At 42.8% G+C, this 18,244-nt stretch overlaps 1 protein-coding gene across 7 annotated transcripts in view; it reads right to left on the reverse strand.

Moving 5' to 3' along the window:
• The window catches only part of ATE1 (arginyltransferase 1), a 149,978-nt gene extending 138,335 nt beyond the window's left edge, over positions 1-11,643 (reverse strand). For 3 of the 7 annotated variants that reach the window (XM_039250456.1, XM_039250455.1, XM_039250453.1), the window contains exons 1-4: positions 11,325-11,643; positions 8,483-8,546; positions 5,344-5,406; positions 790-893 (exon numbers count right to left, since the gene is read on the reverse strand). In XM_039250456.1, the coding sequence (XP_039106387.1) occupies positions 790-893; positions 5,344-5,406; positions 8,483-8,546; positions 11,325-11,409 (316 nt within the window). In that variant the 5' untranslated portion in view covers positions 11,410-11,643. Of the gene's footprint in view, positions 1-789; positions 894-5,343; positions 5,407-8,482; positions 8,547-10,494; positions 10,579-10,816 lie in introns of those variants that run through there. The other 4 variants (XM_039250452.1, XM_039250451.1, XM_039250450.1 and 1 more) reach the window with 2 other exon arrangements.
• Between the last annotated feature and the right edge of the window lie 6,601 nt (positions 11,644-18,244).

Genomic DNA, 18,244 nt, shown 5'->3' on the forward strand with positions numbered 1-18,244 from the left:
AGGGCTTAAAAGAGGGACTGGCACATTGTGGGCACTGAAAACATACTTGGGGAATGTATTAACTAGTTAAAGTGGATGGAAGGCTCCCAGGGTTGGGCACTTCCTAGGACAGATGTGAGAAAGAGCTCTAACAACACCTGGCATTCCCAATTATTATGCCCATGGATTAGACATGGCCTAGAGGAAAACTTTTAAAAAGAAAAGACACTGAAAAAACTGAAAAAGAAAGTACCTGTAAACCAAAGTTAATTACGGGTTACTAATTATCTTTTAGGAAACTGACTCACAATTCAAAATTTGTCACACAAGTGAGAAAATTTCAGGCAATATGATGATTTACTGAAGTAATGGCTTCCTCGAACAAAGAAAACCTGGGCTTCACTCAGCATTCAATGTGGTTGTATAATCTTGCGTAAGGTGCACCTAAACATCTGTTTCTCAGACATTCTACTACTTTCTATTTATTCCACATGGTGTTATAAGGACCAAGTAACAGTTGTCAAAATACTGTGAAAACTTAAGTTCCAATAAACTCCAGGAAATCACAAGAGCTGTAAAACTGTCCTACATTTTCCCTTTCCCTGACAGACATTCCCCATACCGTCGACCTTCGGGCCAGTGGCAACAGTACCAGCAACACTAACAGTAATCACCATCCTCAGATTAACAGAAGTGCCTGACTATAGCGAGGACCCTCTACACCTGCTTTAGAAATACCCAAAAATGAAAACCTTGGAAACCTAAAATCTACATCACGGTAAAAAGTTTTTAGGCCCAATCTCATCTTACCCTCATAATTTCCTTTGGAAATTTCCCCTTTGGCCAAAAATTTCAACATTTTCTTCAAAACTTTTTTGTGAGATTTCGATGGCTGAAACTGTAAAGGTCGGCACCTAGGAAAACAAAACAAATATTTAAAAAGTGAACTCAAACCATGAAGAAATAAAATGAGTTCTGGATAGTATCTAGTACAGTGAGGCAAACCTCATGCCTGGGATTTCTGGGTAAAGACAGGGCTTTACCTAGCTTCTAGTCTCATCCCAAATCTCACTAAAACTACATTAAAGAATTAGAAAAAAAAAAAAAAGAGAAAGACATGAATCACTGGGAAAAGGAGAATAAGAGAAATGTTGGAAGCTGGCTAGCACAGGTGTTAAGTGGTAACTTGACTTCACAGACCAAAGAATGCTGAATCCTAAACCAACACTGTTGAAAAGCCAGAGAGACAACCAATCTCTCTACATTAACTCTAAAAGTTTTAGGGACTGGTGATACCTGATACCTCAGGAGATAAGTGTGAAAGTGGGTCTAAAAGTAGAAACATATCTTGAAAGTCTGTTTTGGAAGCAGTTAGATGTCTGATGCCCTCCCCCACCACACACACACACACACACACACACACACACACACACACACGACTCCCTACACAACCCAGCAGAAAGCTACAAACTTAGGAAAGGGTTAAAAAAAAAAAAAAAGAGGGCCTCCTACATGAGGATACAGGCACAATGGAAAGCAATGGAACTGGACTAGAAAAAGGAAGCCTAAAGGTAAGTCTACATCCTGAATGTTGAGACTTTCAAACCATTTCTCCAACCTAGCCACAAAAACTGGCACTTTCTCTCCAGAATGTGATCAGACCCCAAGATACTGTCCTCAGGCATCTCCACTGGAAAGGGAGAATCACCAGATACTTGGGGGGAAGCTCTACAAAGCTAAGTTGCCAAAAACACTGGAGAATACAGAGTACAGAGGAACGAGAGAGCCTAAAAAAATACAAATAAAAATATCCTCAGAACACTTTTATTTCTCTTTGGCTACTACAGTCACACAAGATACAGTCACACAAGAATGAGAGGTTACCAAAAAAAAAAAAAGAGTGCAAAAAGAACTCTACCAGAAGAAAAAGTGTAACAGAATAAAAAAATTAAACAAAATTTTGAAAGTTGAGGAAATCTCCCAAAAGATAAAGCAAAGTGATGGAAAAATGAAGAGAAAAATAGAGGATCACCCTAATTTTTAATTAATTTTTAAGTTCAATAACTGAATAAAAACATTATAAGCAGTTATAATGGAATCGAAGAAAGAATCTGGAGGGAAGAAGACCAACAAAATAAAAAAAGATTTCCGTGAAGGATAATGGTGGGAGGAGGTCCCAGGTAAGAAGGACCACGTAAGTCCATATGCAATGGATGCAAAGACACCACCGAACAGAAAACTGGGGACAAAAAAAACTTCCCCAAAGAAAGAACAATCTGCACAAAGAAACAGGGATCAGAATACTACCTGACTTAATACCAGTAAGGCAATGGAGCAAAGCCTTCAAAATTCTAAAGCGAAAGTATTTCCAATCTACACTTCTATATCTCAGCCAAACAAGAAGTTTGAGTAAAGAATTAAATCCTTTTCGGAGCGCCAGGGTGGCTCAGTCGGTTAAGCGTCCGACTTTGGCTCAGGTCATGATCTCAAGGTTTGTGGGTTCAAGCCCTGCATCAGGCTCTGTGCTGACAGCCTGGAGCCTGCTTCAGAGTCTGTGTCTCCCTCTCTCTCCACCCCTCCCCTGCTTGCTCGCACTCAATCGCTCTCTCTCTCTCAAAAATAAATAATAAAAACATTTTCAATGTACAAAGTCTAAAAAGAACTTCTCAGGCACTCTTACTCAGAAAACTATTAAATGTGCTTCATGAAAATGAGGAAAAACTCCAAGAAAAAGAGGTCAGAGGAGACAGGAGACACGGATCTAACAAGAAATCCAAAGAAAATCCCCAGATAGCAGTAAAGAGCGATCTCAGAGTGACAGCGACGCAGGAGCCAGAAGACAATCTGCCCAGATGAGAGCAGGTCGGAAGAGGACACACAGGTACTCTACTCATCAGGAAGATGAAAGTGACAGAGTACCGGAAGTTGTCTCAAAGTACCAAGACAGGGGCACCTGGGTGGCTTAGTCAGTTAAGCGTCTGACTTTCGCTTAGGTCATGATCTCGTGGTTCATGGGTTCGAGCCCCGCATCGGGCTCTGTGCTGACTGCCAGCTCAGAGCCTGGAGCCTGTTTCAGTCTGTGACTCCCTCTCTCTCTGACCCTCCCCTGCTCACGCTGTCTCTCTCCTAGAAATAAATAAAACATTTAAAAAAAAAAAAAAAAAAAAAAAAGTACCAAGACAAAATGTACACTACTGTGGAAGTATTTCTAATTGGTGACGGGTACATAGGAGACAATTATCAATTCCGTGGAAGGCACAAACTTGTGCAGGAAAGAAAGATCAGAGGACTCTACGTGACTCAACTGTAAGGCATATTTATAGGTCACAATAAAGAGATTACACCTATTTAACATTACAATACTTCTAAGCTGGGAAGTTGACAATGAGGAAAAAATGGAGCTTAAATGTGACAAGGAAATAGGGATGCAATAAAGTTAAGTCCTTATCTTTTAGAGAGAGAAACCCAGAAATAGTAAGAAAAAATAAAGTTGAATCCATATCTTTCAAAGAGAGAAATACAGAGATAATGAGAAAAACCCAAAGATAATGATATATAATTATATGAGCATCTCACTTAAAGGTAGGAAAAAGGAAAAACAAAAGAATCCATTAAAAAAAACTGAGTGTCCTGGACTGGGAAACTGGGAAAGAGGAAACAAGAAGGTTCAGGGGACTGCAATTTTGCCCAATACATTTTATGGAATGTTTGATTTTTTTTAAATTATTAGCATAGAATTCTACATAAAAAATAAAAACCAAAAAAAAAAATCATAGTCAAGGAAGCTCATCCCCAGTTAAACTCACACACCAGGCAGCCCCTGAAATCTAACAGGAAGCTAGGTTGTAGCTTATAAGCACCTTGCCTTTACATTAGGTCTCATTATTACTGTAATAAAGTAAAAAAAACAAAAACAAAAAAACCCCAGCAGAGTAAGCATGCAAAATGACTCCACAGCATCAATACATATAATGAAGTTGTACAGAAGATAACTCAGGAAATGTCTGATTTCATGCAAAAAAATCACATTTTATAATTACTCTGTCTTGCAATGTTAGTTGAATCCCTTTTCATAAAAGCAATATACCTGGAACAGTGCTTTGCCTTGAGAGGCACCCAATAAATTATAGAAGCTTTGTCTTTTTTCTTTAACCCACTGGAATTGACGTTTTCTGATTAGACTCTCTGGGTTCAAGCCGATCAGCTCCAAACTTACTTAAACTGAATCCTGGCCATAATCCAATAATAAACTGCTATTTGTAGGAAAATGACTTCTGCCTTTGATGATGTCACTGCTTCATAACCACTAAAACTGAAAGAGGGTAGCACAATTCTGTCATTTTATTCCTTGTATGAGAAGTGAGGTGGTGTCAGCAAATCAGACGGCCATCTCTTTATTGTCCAAGTCCTAGGACCAGTTAGACAGAATGGATTCTTAACCACGAATCAGTGGAACTGATTCTATGGTCAGTTCCTAGGTCTAGGAGTCTATGGTCATCCTAAAATTCATCGGCAAAACGTGACATATTCTTGCCTAGAGGCTCCTCTCTCTCTTTTGTTTTGTTGCAGAGAGTGTCTACAACTTTTCATCAGATTGTCAAAACAGTCTTCAACCCCCAAAACAAATTAAGAGACGGGAGAGAGGTGTGAAGACCAGCCAAAACACGATGGATACAACCGTGTTTGTTTTACCTAGAGAATGTATTTACAGTGAAACTGTACTCAAGTGCTTAACAATGCTAACATCTTTCCCTATTTTCTACCAGAAGAGGAAGGCAAGGAAGACAACAAGAGAGAAGAGGAGGAGGACCTTTACAATCTGAGAAGGTTAAATCCTTCCACGTTAGGCTGGGGTTTGCTGGTTAAGCAATCACTTTGTAGGAAAATAGGCTTCTTAGCTGAAGTTTTGCAGTGAAGAAAAATGGACTCCGAATCCATGTGGCAGATTAAGTGTCAGCCCCGCCCCTCTCTACAGATCCTATCGTACCACGGGAATGTGAGCACTGTGTCTGGTTAACACACTAGAATGTGGAAACTCCTAAGCTAAATTCTATAAAAGTTTTGATGTCTAAAAAAATTTGAATACTTTCTGATATTTTCATAATATGTTAGAATATCACTGACTGGAATACTAAGTAGTATGCTTTTTTATATCATACTTACACCCAAACCATTACAGAGTATTATAAATAGCTATGAATGACATATAAATGTAGCATCACTATGTAAACAAGATACAATTTGCTTGCTTTTCTTTATAAAGGAGGTCTACCTAGAACAAAAGTTACCAGGTAAAAAAAAGCAACATGCCACTAAGAAATTAGATGACATCTTCACATTACAGAGATAGACCCTCTTTCTTACCTTATCGTGTACTGAGGACAACAGGTTTGATTCATGACAGGCTTGTACACATATTTTCCGCTTCTAAAATTGAAAAATGTTTTGTTAATATCTCATATGTTTCTCACAGGTGCCAAAGTAGACTAGTACATGGACACAAAATTAATTACGGGAAAAATCTAATCGATAACGTAAAGACATTTAGATTTAGCTATTCCTCATAACCCAAGCAATCTTGCAACACGGGCACAGCAAGCACAGAACCCAGCATTTTCTTTCCTAAACCCTGACATACTTTACCCCTAAACCCTGACATACTTTACCCCAGGCCTCTTCACCTCCGCTCCCCTCGGAGCATCACCTGCAGTTCCAGGCCTCAGCCCACCACCCATCCTCAATGCCATGAAAGCAAGAAGAGAAAACTGCCTGGCATGCGGGGAGGCTGATGTGTGCCACAGCCTACGCTATCCACACTCGAGGGCTCCATGTGCACGAGCACAACGAAGCCCAAAATTAACCTGATCCTTCCAGTGCTTTCTGGATCTCGGTTAATGGCAGAACCATGACATTACAGAATGAACTGTCCCCTCAGAATTCGCATTTCGAAGCCCGAGCCCCCACGACCTCAGAATGGGACTACTTTTGGAGAGGAGGCCTTTAAGGAGGGGATTAAGTTAAAATGACAGTTAACATGGGCCCTAACCCAATCTGCATGGTGTGCGTATAAGAAAAAGGAAGCGGGCATACAAAGAGATACCAGGCACAAGAACGATACATGCAAAGGGAAAGGACCCCATGAGGCCACAGCAAGAAGATAACAATGTACAAGCCAAGGAAGGGCCTTGAGAAAAAAAATACAGCTGAAAACACCTGGATTTTGGAAATTTCAACCTCCAGTACCGTGAGAATATAGACACAAGACACCCAGTCGGTGGCATTTAGTTATGGCCATCCAGGCAAACACACACGAGTTCAGTTCCCGAGCCAAACCTGGGAGTCATCTCAGACTCCTCCCTTTAAGGCACTTCTATATCCCATCAGTAAGCTTTCTACTTCTGAAATGTACCTTACATCCATCTGCTTTCATCTGTCTTCTAACCTATAGCCACTGATGACGACGGCATCGCCATGAGATGACTATTTCATATCTGGACCCTGCAGTGATCTTTGGAACGGGTCTTCCTGCCTTCAGAATCACCCCCCCCGCCCCGCCGCCCCAAACACAGCTCTACTATCTGAATGGTCCTTTCCAAAGCACAAATTCCATCACACTTCTGACATAAAGGCTTTCAAAGGCTCCCCCTCCACCTTTAAAAAAAAAAAAAAAGCTCCTCATCTTGGCATACAAAATCCTTCAACATCTGACCTTCTGATCATCCTTTTGGGTCTCATGGTTAAGTTTAAGGAAAGCTATGAAGTTTCATTTGTCGTGCTCAATCTCGTGTCTTTCGGGGAGTATTGGCACAAGGCACTTAAACACTGCTTACGTTTACATAAAGAACTTTATCTACTCTAAAATTATCAATATAAAAATAATTACCAAAAAAATCTTAGCCATCAAAGGCAATGTGTAAACCTTCAGGGAATCCTGGTTCAAATAAACCAACTATTAAAAAAGGACAATTTTGGGGCACCTGGGTGGCTCAGTCAACTTCGGCTCAGGTCATTATCTCATGGTTCGTGGGTTCGAGCCCCGTATCAGGCTCTGTGCTAACAGCTAGCTCAGAGCCTAGAGCCTGTCTTTGGATTCTGTATCTCCCTCTCTCTCTCTGACCCTCCACTGCTCACGCTGTCTCTCTCTCTCTCTCAGAAATAAATAAAACAGTAAAAAAAAAAAAAAAAAGGACAATTTTGAGACTAGCAAAAATCTCATCAAAACTAAGTAACAGATGACATCAAAGAATTATTTTGTAAAGTATAATGGTATTGTAGAGACTTAAAAAGGAAACAAGAATACTCTCTTAGAAACATGTATCTATTACAGATGTATTGACAGAACACCTAAAATTGTTTTAAATTATTTTGTGGGGGAGGGGGGGAGCATCTTCAAGCTGCTCTAATCATACGCCACAGATGGAGTTGCTTATAAACAACACAATGTATTCCTCATAGGTTCTGGAGGCTGGGAATTCCAAGATCAAGGTGCTGGCATATTTAGTGTCTGATGAAGACAAACTTCCTGATTCATATTTCTGTTGTAACCTCACGTGGCAGAAGGGGCAAGGGAACTCTCTGGGGTCTCTTTTACAAGGATACAAATCTTATTCATGAGAGTTTCACCCTCTGACCTAATCACCTCCCCAAGGCCCACTTCCCAATACTGTCATTGAGGGTTAGGATTGAAAATACGTACCTAGGGGTTGTGGGGGATGACACAGAAACCTACACACCCTTGCAGGAAGCAAGGAGAATTGATGAAACAAGATGGGCAAAATGTTAACAGCTGTCGAAGCCTGCTGTCACCTATATGAGGTTCATTATAAAGCAGTCTCTACACTTATGTAGGCTTGAAGTTCTCCTAATGAACATCTTTCTTTAATATTTATGGAGGGGGGAGAGAGAGAGGGAAAAGGAGAGAGGGCACATGCACAAGGGGGAGGGGTAGAGAGAGAGAGAGAATTCCAAGGAGGATCCTCACTGACAGTGCAAAGCCTGACACAGGGCTCAATCCCACAACCATACGATCATGACCAGAGCCTAAATCAAGAGTCTGATGCTTAACAGACTGAACCACCCAGGCGCCCCTCCTAATAAACACCTTTAAAAGGACAGAGGGGCGCCTGGGTGGCTTAGTCGGTTAAGCGTCCGACTTTCGCTTGGGTCATGATCTCGCGGTTTGTGGGTTCGAGCCCCGCGTTGGGCTCTGTGCTGACTGCCAGCTCAGAGCCTGGAGCCTGTTTCAGTCTGTGACTCCCTCTTTCTCTGACCCTCCCCTGCTCACGCTGTCTCTCTCTCTCTCCTAGAAATAAATAAAAAATATTTAAAAAAAATAAAAAAATAAAAAAAAAGGACAGAGAATGGAATCACTACATAATATAATGTAAAAGTGTCTTAAACCTTTTTCCAACAACAGGAAAACATTTCAAAGGCAAATAACATTTTGCCGCGGTAAGAAGAGCCTGAGCAGTAAGAGAAGCATTTTTGTATTAAGGAGCTTTACCTTCGCCATCCTCGGTCTATGAGATCCTGATAATCCTGTACTGTCATGGAATGTGCCCACATGCCTGAAAAAATAAGTGCAATGTCCCAAGTTAATTAGAGCAGGTTGAATTTTTTTTTTTTTTGACACTCAAAGCATTTTCTAAATGTGAAGACTGAAGCAAAAAAAAAAAAAAAAAAAAAAATAGCTCCCACTGGAGAAATTAAAGTTTGCACATACTTCCTACTTGTGTGACATGATACACAACACCAATGAAAAAGATATTTACCTTAATCTTAAAAATCAAACACATCAAAGTGGTTATATTTAATTCAGAATTACTCACTAGTCTCTTGGACATTGTAAATTTAAGGTCCTCAAGGACACATTTCACCTTTAACCATCATAATATCCCTAATAATTTAATAAGCTGGTCTCCTCAGAAAAACTGGAAAGCAAATGTTTTCTTATGCATTTAATTCTGATTTTTATGATTTTAGCATAGCCTTGGATATCGAAAATAGAACAAAAGTACAGCAATATTCCTTTTAAGTATAAAAACTGAAAGCAATTCAAAATGCCCAGGAATAGTCATTACAGAGATTAGGATGTTATCAATTATGATGAAATAATTAATTACGTAACCATGAAAAAAAACATGAAGACGATGAGAAAACATTAAAAGGTATATCTGAATTAATGTTAATTGGAAAATACATTTTCCTCTTGTAAACAGCAAACTGTATCAGAAGTATGTAAAGACAGAGGTAGGCTTGATAGCACAGGCTGTATTCGGAAACAGAAAAGTCCAGAAGCCTTGCAGGCGCTCGTTAACGCTGAATTACTTTACGAGCCTCCATTTCATCATCTGTAGAATAGGAAAAATAAAACCTACTTACTGAATAGGTGCTGTGCCCTGTAGTAAAGATTATCGTCAGAACTAAAATAAATATGATGGAAATTTACAGTTGTCTCTTTAGGTGAAAAGGTTGAAAACCGATTTCTTCCACAGAACTTTAAACAAAGGACATTTATATTAATTAATTTCCTCTTACTAAATTTAACGGGAAAATAATTCAGGATCTCGGACTATATTAATTTTAAACACACAATATAAAGTGCTTATTACACACATACTATAGTCACAATACCGATTTCTGAAAAAGGGCGGCCGGTCATCTCTGGTACCCTAAGGCAATCACTGCCACCATTTGCTGTGTTTCCCCTGGGTTTTTATCCTCCAAAGATCTGCCACTTGTGTTATTTGCATCCTGTTTTCCTCCGTGTAACCCTACACGCTCAACATTTTTTTGCTTAGCTCCTCTTCATAACCATCACTCCTAACGAGTGCATTATATTACATTCTATTCCCTCTTACCCACAAGCATCTATAAACAATTTTAACTAATGGGTAAATGGACACACCATAATCGTCTAAATCATTCCCCTGCTGTAGGACATTTACATATTTTTTAACTGCCTAAATTTATATCTTCATGGTTATCCCATTTTCCACAATGCTGGACAATTCCTTAAAATACAAGAGTCTATATCTGCCACTGCATGACACAGCAGGTAATATAAACACGATGCTTCGTTTACAAACAACAAATCTTCTAGAAGGAACCCGACCCAGGACGGGGCGGGGGGGGGGGGGGGAGGCGGAGAAAAAAAACAAAACAAAACTGTAAACTGGCTTTGTGGTCATTCTGGGGGCGGGCGGGGGAACGAGAAAGCATATAAATCAGGTAAAATGTTCCAACACATTAATAACAACCAGGCTCCCCTGCCAGCAGCGTCTACGGCGCGTCGCCAGCGTCTCGTATACTCTTCGAGAGACACTGTACCCCGATGCCCACGCCCACGTATGCACACGCGCCTCTCGGTACACGAACAGCCCACCGGACACGCCGCATTCTGCGCTTGAAACGGGGGACGACCCCACATCAGCATCAGCGCTCGGAGGCCCGCCCGGCGGAACTGACCACTGCGGGGCTGCCCGGCCCGCTGTCACATACTGAACCGGGTCCTACCGATGGAGGGCGGACCCCTGTTTCCACACTTCGGGCCACCGCGAGACCGTCGTTACCCCGCACTTCCGACCACCTGTGTGAAGAATAAGCCCCTAGACGCTTCCCTGACGAGTCCAGAGCCCAGGTCCGTTTTTAATTGTGACGGCTACGGCCCTCCCCGGCGAGCCGCGGTCCGCACACCCTCCTCGGGACAGGATCTGGCCGGGGGCTCCCGCCGTCGCGCGTCCCGGGGCCGGAGCGCCGAGACCCCCCCCCAACCCCCCGAGGACGCCGGCCGGCCGCGGAGCCCCCGACGCCCTCCCCCGCCCGCCGGCCCGCTCACCATTGGAGCGACTGCCCGACTCATTCTTGCAATAGCCGCAGCGGTAGGAGTCTTCGCCGTCGAAATACTCCACGATGCTGGGCGAAAGAGCTGCCCAGGAAGCCATGGCCCCGGCCCTCCGAGCGCGACGCCGCTCGGCCCAGCCCCGCCGCCGCCACCCCACAATGCCGTGCGCCGCCCGGGAGTCCCCGAGGCGCGCGCGAAGCTGCTCGGGCGCCCGCAGGCCGGGTTCCTCAGGAACCTCGCACGCTGACGCCGCCCGCGCCATCTTGACCGAGGGCAGCCGGCCGCTATTTCCGTTCCTTCTCCGAAACGGGACCGCCATCTTCGATGAGGGTGAGGAGAAGAGAGGAGCGCGAAGGGAAACAGTCTGGGAAGAAGCGAGCGGGAGAGGGATGCGGGAATTGGGGAGCCGGGCCTGTGCGCTCCTGGGCCCGGGGCTGGGGAGGGGCGCGGCGGGGATCGGGCGCCAGGCGGCCACGCCAGCCCGGTCCGTGGGGACACTCACCGCAGGACACCTTGCCCTCCTCGGCGTCGCAGTAGCCGCAGTGGTAGCCGGCCTTGAGCCCCTTGTACTCCACCACCGAGGCCATGGCCGCCTCCAGGGTCCGCCGGGGCCGGCCACGCCTCTCGGCGTCCCGGGGCCGACCTCTGCGGAGCGCGGGGGCCCGCGGCGGGGAGGAGTGGAGGAAGAGGTCTAGCGGGTGTGGCTCCGCGCCCCTGCCCCGCGCCCCTAGCGCCTCCTCGGGGTCCCGGTCCGTGTTGGGGCCGTGGCCTCCGGAGACGTTAGCGAGGCTAGCGGTCGTGCCCCTCGAGTCCCGAGTTAGGGCCGGACCTTTGCATAATTCCTCGCCCAACATTCCTACAACAGCGCATCTTCAGCTCCGTTTTACAGATGGGGAAACTGAGGCACGAACGTTGTGACTCAGTCATTTCCTGCAGGTCTCAGTTTAAAAGGTACTGTCTCGGACCGCCCTGACCACCATGTGGGTAGCCAATTCCAGTTCCTTCCAAAGCAGCACGTACTCACTTAAATGCCAGAATGCAGGTATATACGCAGGTGTTCTGTGAATAGCTGGCGTCGGTGATTTAAAGACCCTTAATGCTTTTAAAGCAACAGTTGTCAGAGCCAGTAGCTGCCTTGTGCTCAGCCTATTGCCACCACAGCCAGAACTTTTAAAGCGAAACTGAAAAATCTAAATTATTTTAACGTACAATTTTTAAATGTTATTTTAAAAGTTGTTTTTAACTGTGCAGGCCAAACAAAACATTTGTGTAGATTGAATTCAGCCCGTGGACTTCCAATTTGCAGCCCCTATTTTAAGAAGATGTTTTAAGAGAGTAACAGTCCGGGACAGAGTATAAAAATGAGTACCTCTAACAAGGTAACATTCCTTAATATTTATGTGCACAGATAATTTAAGCCTGCCTGTACATTTTTCCTAGTCAGCAGTAAAACTGTCTTTTTGTAGGGTTTTGGAAAGTGAAATCATGGGCACCTCGGTGGCTCAGTCGGCTAAGGGTTAAGTGTTGGACTTCCCTGCAGGTCATGATCTCCCGGTTCTTGACCTGTGAGCTGGACCCAAGTGATTGGAGGTGCCTCACCTCTTCTGCTTGGGTCTCACTTGCCTTTCACACCTCCAGAGGCTGCTGCAAGGATAGTGCCTTGAGATATACTTGACTGAACCCAATTCAAGCCTCTCTATAGAAACTCTTTAAGATTTGGTAGGTGGGTGTGTGGATCCATTCTTTTCACTGCTGCCCAAGACAAACCATATGTAAGTTCCCTTTGCTTATTAAAATATTTTTAACATTTACTTATTTTTGAGAGAGAGAGCGTGAGTCGGGGAGGGGCAGAGAGAGGAAGTCACAATCTGATGCAGGCTCCAGGCCTGAGCTGTCAGCACAAGGCCCAACACTGGGCTTGAACCCACAAACAATGAGATATTGACCTCAGCCAGAGTCAGAAGCTTAACCGACTTAGCCACCCAGGTACCCCACCCCCACCCCTTTGCTTATTAAAACTTCCGCCTGTCAACCTGGAACTGCCTACGTCTTCCTTTGGTCTCCCCCTGCCCTCCACATACACCCTCTTATGTATCTTATTAGTTGTGTGATCTTGAGCAGGCTATTTACCCTGGTCTCCATTTCCTATGTTGTGAAGTTACTGGAAGGATTAAGAGTTAACCCACGTGGGGCGCCTGGGTGGCTCAATCGGTTAACTGTCTGACTTCGGCTCAGTTCGTGATCTCATGGTTCGTGGGTTCGAACCCCACATTGGGCTGTGTGCTGACAGCTCAGAGCCTGGATCCTGTTTCAGATTCTGTGTCTCCTTCTCTCTCTGACCCTCTCCTGCTCACACTGTCTCTATCTCTCTCTCAAAAATAAAACATTAAAAAAAAATGTTTAAAAAATAAAAAAATAAAGGTGTGTGCCTAGGACATTGGTATTGTAGCTTGAGGCTGGCATTCCCTGCTGGGGATAAGGTTGGGACAAAGGGACAGAAGTCAATCGGTACAGGGCTAGAGAAGCCAAAAGCTTCCTAGCTTCCACTCTGAGCATGGCGTTCTGCTCCCTGTGTTGTCCACAGGCCTTTCCTTCAAAATGAGAGCCCAGCTGGGAATGGCCCAGGAATAGAGTCACATCTGCCATCATGGACAAAATGAATGAGGTCTGTCTTAATGGGTACTGATAGGTAGCAAGAGACCTTCAAGTTTAGGGAGTTGGAGGAACTAGAGAAAGCCAGAGGGGCTCTGAGAACCTCCTGCATGCTACACAGCTGTCCCTTAGGTTGTTCCCCTTTGTGTAGGCACAAGTGATGCTTAGTAATATAGCAGGTCACTGGGCTACCAAGAAACATCTTCACAAGCAGGTGCATATCCAGCACAGTGGACCTTAGGTTCAAGAATGCAGAAACTGACCTCCAAAGTTTACCTGTTTCTCCAAGCCATTCACTTTTTTTTTAATGTTTATTTATTTTTGAGAGAGAGAGAGAGATCGCAAGCAGAGGAGGGGCAGAGGGAGAGGGAGACCCAGAACCTGAAGCAATTCTGGGTTTTCAATGTCTTATCGATGACCTTCTGCAACAGTGGGAGGAAGGTGATAAAAATAAAATTGTGAGAAAGGGATCAGGAAAGACTGTAGGCAGTGGTTCCTGGATGTCTTTATTGTGCTGAAAGAGAAAATGGGTTTTCGCCTTTCAGGTCCAAGTGAGAAAAATAACACAAAGCTTCAGTTACACCCCCCCCCACCCATTTTTTTAATGTTTATTTTAAGAGAGAAAAAGCACGAGTGAGTGAGAGAGAGGGGCAGAGAGAGAACCCCAAGCAGGCTCCATGATGACAGCACAGAGCCCAACGAGGGGCTTCATCTCATGAATCGTGAGATCATGACCTGAGCTGAAATCAGGAGTTGGATGTTTAACAAATGAGCCACCCAGGCGCTCCCAGCTCCCCCTTTTTGTGGGGAGATATGGGAAGGAGACATTATTGGGATGTTCCTTCATTTATGAAATTGCAAGCAATAGATGGTTGTCTTTTAGTTTTCTTAATGGAATGAAATGCTGGCAACACTAGCATGTGTGGGCCCATTAATGTTTTTTATGTCACTGAGTCTGCAAAGTGGAAGCGGGAGGCTCAGTCCAAGGCCCTGATGATGTAAAGGAACCTGCATGGTTAGACCCAATTCATGTTTCTGGAATTGTGGAACACATTCCTCTTCTGAAAAAAGTGAGTTGATGGGGCCTAACTTAAGTCGGGGGAAGAAGAGTAAAATGCAGATAACCCGAGGCAGAGAAGAGAGGCCCTCTAGGAGCGGTGGCTCAGTGCTGGCGACGGTAGCCGCCTAGAAGATGCTTTCCTCTGTGGGCCACTCACTGCCAAGAGGCCTCAGATTGGACATTTCCCTCCACTGTAGCGACATGTGGCCTCTAATTTGGTGGTGTGAAAATTAATAAACTATTTAGAATAGGGTTGGGGGAGGGGTGCCTGGGTGCTCAGTCAGGTAAGCATCTGACTTTGGCTCAGGTCATGATCTTACTGTTCAGGAGTTTGAACCCTGCGTCGAGCTCTATGCTGACAGCTGGGCCTGGAGCCTGCTTCGGATTCTGTCTCCCTCTTTCTCTGTCTCTGTCTCAAAAATAAACTTGGGAAAAAAAAAATAAAAGAACAGGGTCGGGGAGCTCTGCGCCCTACTATTTATCATTAAATGCAGATCCAACAGGAAAATCTTGCAGGGTGGATACTACATCACTACCCAGCAGGAGGAAGAAAGTTCTTGCCCCTCCCCTGGCAATAGCCCAGCCAATGAAAAGCCACTAGACTTCAAAACTCTGGTGGACTTTGTGTTTATAACAGCCCTCCCAAGTTCGTCCTTTCCTCTATAAAAAAAAGTATTCCTCCCGTTTGTTTTCTGGACTGGCTTGTGGTTTTGCTGTAGCTGGCTTATTTATCACAGATTCAGTTCCCTGCTATCCTCAAATAAACCTGTTTTTGCTGGTAAAATGACTGTCAGTTTTCTTTTTAAGGTTAACAGTAGCTACTCGTCACTCATGGCCATTGAGCACCTAAAACGTGGCTAGTGCAGCAGGGGAACTGAACTTTTTACTTTATTTAAATTTATTTGAATTTTTAAATTATCCACTAGTCTGAATAAATGCCAAAAATCTACTTGTAAGCATAATCATATTCAAAATACAGAAAATTAGGGGCGCCTGGGTTCAGTTGGTTAAATGTCCTCCTTTAGCTCAGGTCATGATCTCACAGTTCGTGGGTTCGAGCCCTGCGTTGTGCTCTGTGCTGATGGCTCAGAGCCTGGAGTCTGCTTCTGATTCTGTCTCCCTCTCTCTCTGCTCCTCCCCCACTCACACACTCTTTCTCTCACTCTCAAAAATAAACAAACATAAAAAAAAAATTTTAATGCAGAAAATCAAAGACAAAACTCTCAAAAAAGCCAGAAGAAAGAAAACCTTTACTAATAGAGGAGCAAAAATAAGAATTACATCAGAATTTTATTTCGAATGCATGTAATGAGAAGAGAGGGAAGTGAAGTATTTAAAGTGTTGGCGGGGGGGGGGGGGGGGCGGGGAACACCAGCCGACAGTTCTATGTCCGGTGAAATTATTCTGCAAAAGTGAAAGAGAAATACAGGCATACCTTGGAGATATTGCAGTTCAGATCCAGACCACTGCAATAAAGCAAATATCGGGATAAAGCAAGCCAAATGGATGTTTTTGGCACATAAAAGTTAGTGTGCAATGCCATTGTGTCTAAAAAAAAGTACATATGTTAATTTAAAATATTTTTATTACTAAAAAAAGCTAACCATCATCTGAGCTCTCAGCCAGTCCATAACAAATATAATAATGAAAAATTTGAAACATCACAAGAATTACCAAAATGTGACACAGAGACATGAAGTAAGCAGTTTTTATTGGAAAAGTATTGCCAACAAATTTGCATTATGCAGGATTGCCACAAACCGTCAATGGGTAAAACACAGTATCAACAAAGCACAGTAAGGTGAAGCACAGTAAAATGAAATATTCCTGTAAAGGTTCTCAAACAAAAATGGAGGGTGTTTGTCACCAATAAACCTGATTTGCAAGAAATGTTAATTTCTTCTAAAAGAAGAAAAATAATGTAATTCAGAAACCAATCGACATTAATAAAAAAGGAAAAACGTTTAGAGAAGGAATAAATGGAGATAAGTAATGTTTCGTCTTTAAAAATTTAATTGCTCATGGGGCACCTGGGTGCCTCAGTTGGTTGAGCACCCGACTTTGGTTCAGGTCGTGATCTCACAGTTCATGGGTTCGAGCCCTGCATCCGGCACTGTGCTGACAGCTCAGAGCCTGGAGCCTGCTTTGGATTCTGTGTCTCCTTTTCTGCCCCTCCCCTTCTCACACTCTGTCAATCTCTCTCTCAAAAATAAACATTAAAAATTTTTTTATTTAATTAACAGATAATAGGCAGTTCAAAGTAATAATAGCAACTTGTATAGGGTGAGTTTATGAGTAAGTTGAGTGAATGACAGCAATGTTACAATGGATGGGAGGGAGGAATTAGAAATACTCGTATAAGATACTTGCAGTGCCTATGAAGTGGTGTGTTCTTTGAAAGAGAAGTTGGATTATTTGTCAATGTATAACGCAAACTCAAGGACAAACATTTAGGAAAGAAAAAAAGTGCTATGCTGAGAGAAGAGAAAAAAATAGAATCATGAAATGCATAATTTAAACAGAGAAGGCAGGAAAAGACTGGAAGACAAAAAAAAAAAAAAAAAAAGAAACCAAGAACAAGAGCAATGAATAGAAAACAATAACAAATATAGTAGATATTAATCCAGTTGTATTAATAATTACTTTAAATGTCAGTGGCCTAAATATACCACTTAAAAGACAGACTCTCAGCCTGGATAAAAAAATAAGATCCAACTATATGTTATCTACCCAAAACACCACTTTAAATGTAAAAACAAAGATAGATTAAAAGTAATGGGATGAATAAAGATATACTATTGTTAACACTAGTCAAAAAAAAACTGGAGTAGCTACATTAGTTTCATACAAAGTAAACTTCGGAGCAAGGAAAGTCAGGGATAAAGAGGGCCATTACACAATAATAAAGTGGGCAATTCTCCAAGAAGACAATTTTTGACATGTATACAGTTAGCACAGAGGGACAAACTATGTGAAGCAAAAACAGAATTGCAAGGAGAAATAGATGAATCCATTATGATAGAGACTTTAGCACCCTATATCGGTAATTGACAGATCTAACAGGCAGAAAATCAATAAGGACATGATTGAACTCAACACCACCATCAATTGACTGTATCTGACATCTATAGAATACTTAATCCAACAGCAGCAGAATACACACTCAAGCTCCCATGGAACATTCATGGAAATAGACCACCTGCTGTGCGATTAAAAAAACAAACACCTCAACAAATTTAAAAGAATAGAAATTGTACAAAATATGCTTTCAGGCCAAAATGGAATTAAACTAGAAATCAACAACAGAAAAGTAGTTGGCAAATTTCAAAATACTCAAAAGATTAAACAACACACTTCTAAACACTTGGGTAAAAAGAAGTTTGAAAAGAAATTTAGAAATATTTTGAACTGAATGAAAATACAATTGACTCTTGAACAATGCTGGGGTTAGGGGTGCCGAACCCCACACAGGCAGAAATCCACATATAAAGTTTGACTTCCCAAAAACATAGCTACTAATAGCCTACTCTTGACTTGAAGTCTTATCAGTAACATACAGCTGATTAACATATTTTTGGTGTTATATGTATTAATATACTATATTCTTATATATATATAGTTTATTTTTGAGACAGCATGAGTAGGGGAGGAGCAGAGAGAGAGGGAGACACAGAATCCGAAGCAGGCTCCAGGCTCTGAGCTATTAGCAC

Source organism: Hyaena hyaena, unplaced genomic scaffold, assembly GCF_003009895.1.
Source record: "Hyaena hyaena isolate Hyena2069 unplaced genomic scaffold, ASM300989v1 scaffold_367, whole genome shotgun sequence".
NCBI classification, from domain to species: domain Eukaryota; kingdom Metazoa; phylum Chordata; class Mammalia; order Carnivora; family Hyaenidae; genus Hyaena; species Hyaena hyaena.